Here is a 7963-nt window from a genome sequence, read left to right as displayed (position 1 = left end):
ATTCAGCCACCGTACCTCCAGGCTGGAGGAAAATGCCAGCAGTCAAGATAGCAATAATGAGGCAAACATTTACCCAGGCTTCATAAGCAAAGGGAGGACAATGAGCCTGGGAACACAGTGTGTGCAAAATCCCAGTTGTCCCATGGCACAAACACTCCCTGGGGAGCCCAGGGCTTTCAGCTGAAAGAAAGGGACTTGCCCATTGAGGCAGAGGGTTAATAACATGAGTAAAGGATCATTGCTAGTAACCATCCCCTTTCCTTCTTCCCTCCTACTCCTGTGATTTCAGTTCAGCCCAGGGACCTCAACATAGGGACCTGGACTTTATGTCCAGGTGATCCAGCACATAAAGGGAACCTAAGGAAAGACAGGGTTAGTCTGTTGCTGTAGTGACAGGACAAGGGGGAGTGAGTTCAAATCACAGAGAATGGGTTTAGATTAGATTTTGGCAAAAGATTCATGGCTGTGATGGTATCGAGGCATAGGTTTCCCAGAGAATCTCTAGCTGCCCCACCCCTCAAAGCCAGGTTGGACTTGGAGGGCTTGGATCAGCCTGGGATCGTTGGAAGTGTCCCTGTCCATGGTAAGGGGATGGAACAAGGTGATCTTTAAGGTTCCCTCCAACCAAAACTATCCTATGATTTTGTGATCTAGTCACATCCAGCCTGATATCTAAATATGTATCTTTGTTTCAAATGCTTTGTTCCAAACTCATACAATCCTGACACTAAGATGGATGGGAAAATGGAACTGTAAGAATCTAGAACTCGTCCCAAGGTCTTCCATTATTTCACTAGTGCTGTAATTCTTATTAGTGATGTATCACTGAGCAACTCCTTCCTCTTTTAATTTAGTGAAAATGAAGGTAGGCTCTGGACTAGAACAAATAATGTGCAAATTACCTGTAGGTCTTTCTGAATAAATGTTTCCAGAGATCTCTTAAGAAAGGTAGTCTGACAGCACCATTCCTCTCCTTTCCCTGTAAACACAGGTTAAGGAAATAAGCACCTTCACAAGGAAATAAAACATTTCTCTACTTCTTGACTCCTAGGAAAACTGAATAAGCATGTAAAGCTATCAGGTAACCAAAAGTTTCATACTGTTTCAGAGCACACACTTCTTTAAGATCCAACTCCAATGCAACAAAAAAGCTGCTTAAAATTGGAACAGGATCTGATTAAAACACAGCCAGATGAAAAATAACGACGACGACACCTTCTGGCATTTTACCAACATGCATTTAAATACCTGTATTTAGCAAAGAAAGATTCTGCGACACAACAAGCATCACTTTAGGTTTTTGTAGGAGAATAAGAAAATACATCCAGCTCCAAATTTTTTCTGGTGAATATTCAGCTCCAGTCAAGCACAGCCTCACTGCTAGATCCAACAGGTCATCAGATACTGGGGAATACAATATTGCAACAGCTCATGACACAGCTGAGTTGGTAATCCAAATTACCAACTGGTGCCTGTCTCCATCTACAGCCTGCAAAATTTCCTATTTTCTATGTTTGGGTTCAGGAGGAATCAACAGAGCTTGGCAGTGTGCCCCTGACCTCCTATGGATGCTGGTCTGGAGCACATTCAAGGCATTTTTGTGGGATGTTTTAGACCCTAGACCTGTGTGAGCTAGGACAAGTCACTCCCCATAACCTGCAAATCAAAAATTCCCTGTGAAACACCAGGGGAAATGGTGTAGAAGGGAAAAAAAAAGAGGACTTTGCTCCTCCCTAGAGTTGCCAAGTGTAGAACTAGTGACTTGTAGGGACCCATCTCCAGAGCAAGCCAATATAAAAACCACACACAGACAATCATGCACTCTTAAAAAGTTTTTATTAATTTTCATTGTTTTTTTTTTTTTAAAAAAAACAAACCCGTCAGTGCAACAGTTCAGTATCCCCTTCCTATCCCCCATCAGTAAGCAGTAATTTTAAAATCAGGAAATACCGAGTGCTGAAGCCAATGGGTTAGCATTTTGCTATTATTTCCTTCTGTCAAACTCTGAAAAAGTCCTCTGTATAAATTAAACAATGAAAAAAATGTTATTTTCAATTCTATGTCATTACAGTCAACAGAATCATAATAATGCACCTAAAATGTGTGTCCACAATATATCAGGTATACATTTTTGGGAAAAGAAAAAAAGGAAAAAAATATGACATTCTAAGCTTGTTAAAAGGATAATGGTCCCATATTTTTTTTTTATTACAGGTTAGCAAAACAAAATCCAATGGATTACAATATTTACATGTTATTTGAAAAATTAAGTAGTGATAAAAGCATGTCACAATCATTGTTTCTTTTTTTTTTTCTTTTTCCTTTTTGGTAACCATTACAAACACCCAATCCAGGTATGGAACTGTTTAAATATATTTGAAATGAGGCCAATTAAAGAACAAATACAGACACAAAATGTGTATTAATAATTGTCCCTACAATGTGTCTTTTCTATGATGTTCCCTCCCTATTTAAAAAAAAAAAAGAAAAAGAAAAAAAAAAACAAAAAAAACCAAAAACAAACAGAAAAATTGAAAGAATCCCCCTAACACACAATTGGTGAATCCCCAAAAGCAAAACACCATGCTTCTCAAGTAGCACTTATTCCACAAATGCAACGTTTTTGCCATCGCTTTTAAGTGAAGCTCTCCAGGACACAATTTCCTGGAGAGCTTCCTATTTTCCCCCCTCCCCCTCCCCCAGATCCCCCCCAAAAACCAAAAAAAAAAACAAACGAAGACACATGCATTTCTAAAACTAGGTTTCAGTCAAGTACTTTCTACTTTTTGGAAAGAAACATATTTTTTTTTCAGTTTTTTTTCTCATTTTTCTTTTTTTTTTAAAATTTCTTTTTTTTTTATTATTTTTTTATTTTTATTTTTTTTTTCTTTTTTGTTCACAATCAGAACATACCATGGGCACCAGATCCTGTATTGGCCGCTCAGGCAAAATCCCCATATTGAGTTTAAATAGGCTTTCTACCCAAGGGGTAGTTGCAGGATCAGCCACTTAAGGTATGCAGGTTCCTATCCATTCTACACTGCTCCCCTCATGCTAAAAAGCTAAGGAGGAGGGGAAAAAAACTCAGCAACTCCATCCACTGAATCGAGTTAAAAGTAGTTCTTCAGGCTCAATGTTGTGTGTAACCAACTCACCTCCGCTTGCAAAAAGATGTGTTAAGAGACACCCCTCCCTCCCACCACACCAAAACAAAACAAAACAAAAAAAAAAAAACAACAAAACAAACAAACAAAAAAAAAAAACCCACGCACAAACCACAGACAATTAAAAAAAAAAAAAAGAAAAAAGGCAGCCAATCTCAACGAAAAGTTACTGGTGTGAGACTGATGTTAGTATGACAAGCAACAGAACGGTTATGAGGACCCATGTGTTTGGCCCATGAGCTGCATAGCTGTGCTGTTAAGTTTGGTTCTTTAGTTTGTTTTTTTTTTGTTTTGTTTTTTTTTTTGTTTGTTTTTGTTTTTTTTTCTTTTTTTAAAGTTAAAACTTTGTTATCTCCGTATGTTTAAAATTAACGAGGACGACAACAACAACGACAGCAACAACAAAAAGAGGTTCTATTCACAAGATCTAGTCTCCTTTCCCTGTCCCCCACTCAAAAAGAAATACTCACTTTTACATGAGAAACTTAATTGTGCTGTATTTGTAACATCTCAGACTGATAGAAAATAAAACGTGTGGCAAACAAAACCGCACAATAAGTCACATGAAATCTACCAAATACTAAAATTATAACTGAATACTAACAAACAGCTTACCTGGAATAAAGGATGACAATTCACAAACAGTTATCTAAGAATTAAAGTATCTCTCTCTTTTTTTTGTTTTTTTTTTTTACTAAAATAATTAAAAAAATCACAGTATTTTAAGAAATAAAACCCACACTGGGATTTTAAGCACAATTTGTTTTTCCTTTCTTTAAAACTTTTTTTTTTTCTTCCTCCATTCACCACCTTGCCCAGCAGTCTCTCTACATTTAACCACGACAACAACAGGTAGTACTGACAAATGCAGAGATCTCCCTTGGTTAATTCTGAGGTACTAGGAAACAGGTGACTGTTTTAAGCAAAGCAGTTTCTGTTTTGTTTTTTTTGTTTGTTTGTTTTTTTGTTTGTTTGGTTGGGTTTTTTTGTTGTTTTTTTTTTATTTTCCTTTTTTTTTCCCCTGTGGTTTTTTTTTCTTTTTTTTTTTTTTTATTCTCCTTTTCTTTTCTAAAGCAGTTGCATTCAGTCTGGAAAAGCGTTATGTATTAAAACTAGAAAAACGCACACAAACTTGTGCGTCCAAAAGTTGTCCCCCCACCACTTCTTCCACTCTCACGACGCTTCCACTCATAAAACAATCGAAGTCTCCACTGCAAAGTACGATGTGTAATGTAGGAAAAACACGGGGAGTTGCTTCATTAGTCCAAAGATGAACGTAACTTCCCATTGTCAGATCCAGGAGGAAAAAAAAGATGCAGTGATGTAATGGAGCCACTTATTCCATCACTTAAATAACTTTAATATACACACACTCACACAGGTACCAGTGCTTTGAAAATAGATCATTCAGTCCTAAAAGCAGCTTTATTTCTTCCTTCTGCCCACCCTGCCCACCCTGCCCAGCTCATCACTGTTCAAGTACTGTCGATTAGAACCACACCAAATGCTTATTCTTATTCGTTTTTGGCCTCCGGGGTGTCTAGGAGAGGTTGGTCAGCAGCCACCATGCTGATAGCTGTTTCCCCACCGTGGGAGTAGTCCACCACCATGGTCTCGATGCCTTCCTTCTCTTCTGGCAACGTGCTGGCTGTTTCCTCCACGTCCTCCTTGGGCTGGCTGTCCTCGCTGCTCCTGTGCTTGCTCTCGTTCAGCGCCCTGTGGAAGAACAGCAGCGGTCGGGCACAGGGTACAGCAAAGCCAGCCACATGAGGGACAGCAGCAGATCACTTTCCAAAAAGGCAGCCACGCCATGCCACTGGCTCAAGAGGAGAAGCAGGGGAATGAAGCTGCTGGTGGGACATTCTGGCCCTGAAACTGAATCTTTGTTCTGCGCTGGGATGGATTTGGGATCAGAGGGAAGAACTCAAATCGTGACACTTGGAGTTTATTCCCATCTCCTTGGTCCCTTGTAAACACGCACCTAACAAAGGCACAGGAAAGGAGTACTTTTCCCAAAGTAAAAATAAAATCCAATAAAATTTTTCATAGGTTGCAGCATTTCACGTACTTATTTTCAGACTTATATTCTCGTAAGGGTAAGAGAAGTTATTGTTTCTCATCCCATCCCAGTTGACCCACAACACTGTATTCAGATGCTTCCCACATGTCAGCAGCCTTGAATAAAACCTGCTCTTTGAAGAAATTGTGGCAAGAATAGAGATCTCTGCTAGCAAGGAGAGCTATATCAAGGGAAGGAAACAGATTGCTCCAGAGATTCCTATCTGTGACGTATATCATCCTGCAGTGTGGAAACTGGATGTAGAGAGGAAAAATTCTTTCAAAAATCAACAGCACAGTTAGGGGAAATTAATCCTGGCCAAGAGGCATTCACCTAGGGACAATCGTGAGATTTAGAACCACTGTTAAACCTTATGGTTTATATCCACCCTGGGCAGCAGTGGTAAAAAGGATGCAGAGACATCCTATGACTGTATCCAAAGATTTGACTGGATCAAAAGATTTGGTTTTCACAGAACTGTGTCTGCATTTATTGCAGCTTTTTGGGATGGGGTGGGGGGAGAATATACAGAGACCTACCATCACCTTTGGCTGTTTGGCAAGGGAGCACAAACCAACTTACATTCCATGCCTCAGCACGTGCCGCTCCCACTCAGAGCCCTCGGTAAAGGATCGGCCGCAGAACTCGCACGGAAAGCGCTTCTCCGGAGCACTGCTGTCAGGAAACATCATGGGATCTGGGAAAAGACAGCACAACCTGTGAACTCAGAAATGCCAGGGCAAGAAGGGACCACTGTGATCTTGCTTTGGTCCCCTCTCATTTCAGAGAAACAAAAGGACTTTCCTGTCAAATAACTGGGAAAGCGCAGCTCCTGCAAAGAAAAGTGACACTGCAAGTGACAAATCCCATCCTAGGTCTTAAAGCATCTCTGCAAGTAAGGGTAACAAGTTACTAGTCCCTGCTCCTCTTCAACAAATGAAGAGACTGTGAAATTTAAATTCTAAACCAAAACTGCAAAGCTTAGGACTGAAGTGGCTTGAAAGCTAAATCAAAAAACCCCACTCAAGTCCATCTATAATTCTGGAACTGGTAGTACAAATTTTAGGAAACACATGGATTCGGTACATTTAACATGTGATTCTTGTTAACAGATCATGAAGCCTCGTGGATTAAGTCCTGCATCTTAACTGTATAGGTGCTTCATGCCATCCTAATCTTTTATACAAAGTGCTTGGGGCCTCATTTGCAGAAGTGTCAAGCACCTTGTAACATGAGTGAAGTCACTGGAAGCTCAGGGAATGATATTCCTGAAAGCTAAGCTCCATGTGAACACAGCCTGCTCTGACAAAAGATGAAACATTTTCTCACAAATTAAGAAGATCACCACACAAGCCATTGAAAATAATTGCATGAACTATCTCACTTGATTCTTTTGCTGCAAATGAGACAGCACCATCTGCTCAGAGCATTAATTCCTTAGCAGGGATTATCTTAAACAAGAAATCAACAGAATGTCTTTCTGACTCCTCCTGAACTACGTAATAAAAGAAAAGGGATTTTGCTTAATTTTAGTTCTGATCTCTGTTCACTTGATTTCTCTACTTTCAGACTTTACTCTGTTTGGGATCAGCCTATGAACTCAAATTTGCTCACACATTCCCTGTTATCCTCACCCAAGTCCTGCAAATGCTTTTTTGTGACACACTTCTCACTAGTTAACCTTTATTTCAGTTTTATATGGAATGGTGTTTGACACAACTTTTTGGATATCATAAAGCTGCTGTGTCAGGGAACACCAGAATGCAAGCAAATGCCATCAGCTCAGTTTACATCTTGATTTTTAACACATTAAGTATAGCACAACTGTATAAAGACACTGCAACACAGAGACTAGTCATGACACAGGGATAACTATTTTTGGTGGGTAACACTTTTAGAGACAAATGCTGCTGATGTTTTGTGTAAGAATATAACTATGAAGCAACCTGGGACAGTGGAAGGTGACACTGCCCATGGCAGGGGCTGGGACTGGATGCTCCAACCCAAGTCATTCCATAATTCATATTTGCAAATCCCATTAAGTTTAGCAAGTGCTACTCTAGTAAATCTACCACCTCTTCAGGCAGCACTATCTTGCTCATCCTACTCCCCAGTAACTTTTGCCTCTAGGGATGTGAATTTGGGCTGCTTCCCTGGAGGATTATCAGAGGCTGCTCTTCTCTGGGTCCTGCAGAGAAGTAACAGACTGCAGACACACCTGACCTCTCCGTGGTTTTGCTCTGCCACATATACAAGCACTCATGGACTCATTTAATTTTTGCCTATTATGGAAAAACAACTCTTGATCTGCTAAGACCAAGACATAGAGACCAATAACAGGCTCTCTGAGACACAGTTCTACCTGGGAGAGCTGCTCTTGGCATGGTCTATGCCAGACACTTTTTCTCCCCATACATCTCCTTTTATACTACATCCTTTACCACCTGCAAGTTACTCCCTTCCTTTCCCATCTGAGAGTGCAGTTCAGCTCTGCTGCCCAGCTCTGCCTGTCCACACTGACATATGTCTACATAGTGGCCTTTGTGTGGTCCAACAGCCCATCTGAGGAAGCCAAAAGCTCTTATTTGCACCTTCAATACTGCACACAGCAGCTCAAGTCAAAGTGGTGAGTCTAGGGAAGAAATCCTGATTCCCCCAGAGACCTCAGACAGATACTTGAAACACACAGAGGCACTCTCAGCAAATCCCACTTCCTGCTAACACCACAAAGGCTAGAATT

General features: G+C 40.4%; 1 protein-coding gene across 2 annotated transcripts in view; it reads right to left on the bottom strand.

Moving 5' to 3' along the window:
- Positions 1–4677: 4677 nt before the first annotated feature.
- Positions 4678–7963, bottom strand: part of ZNF462 (zinc finger protein 462) — a 48556-nt gene continuing 45270 nt past the window's right edge. For both annotated transcript variants that reach the window (XM_062513101.1, XM_062513102.1), the window contains exons 11-12: positions 5806–5920; positions 4678–4880 (exon numbers count right to left, since the gene is read on the bottom strand). In XM_062513101.1, the coding sequence (XP_062369085.1) occupies positions 4679–4880; positions 5806–5920 (317 nt within the window). In that variant the 3' untranslated portion in view covers position 4678. The remainder of the gene's footprint in view (positions 4881–5805; positions 5921–7963) is intronic.

This window comes from Cinclus cinclus, chromosome Z (genome assembly GCF_963662255.1).
Source record: "Cinclus cinclus chromosome Z, bCinCin1.1, whole genome shotgun sequence".
Taxonomy (NCBI): domain Eukaryota; kingdom Metazoa; phylum Chordata; class Aves; order Passeriformes; family Cinclidae; genus Cinclus; species Cinclus cinclus.
Note: the sequence above shows the minus strand (reverse complement) of the source record. Positions and strands in the feature narration are given on the sequence as shown.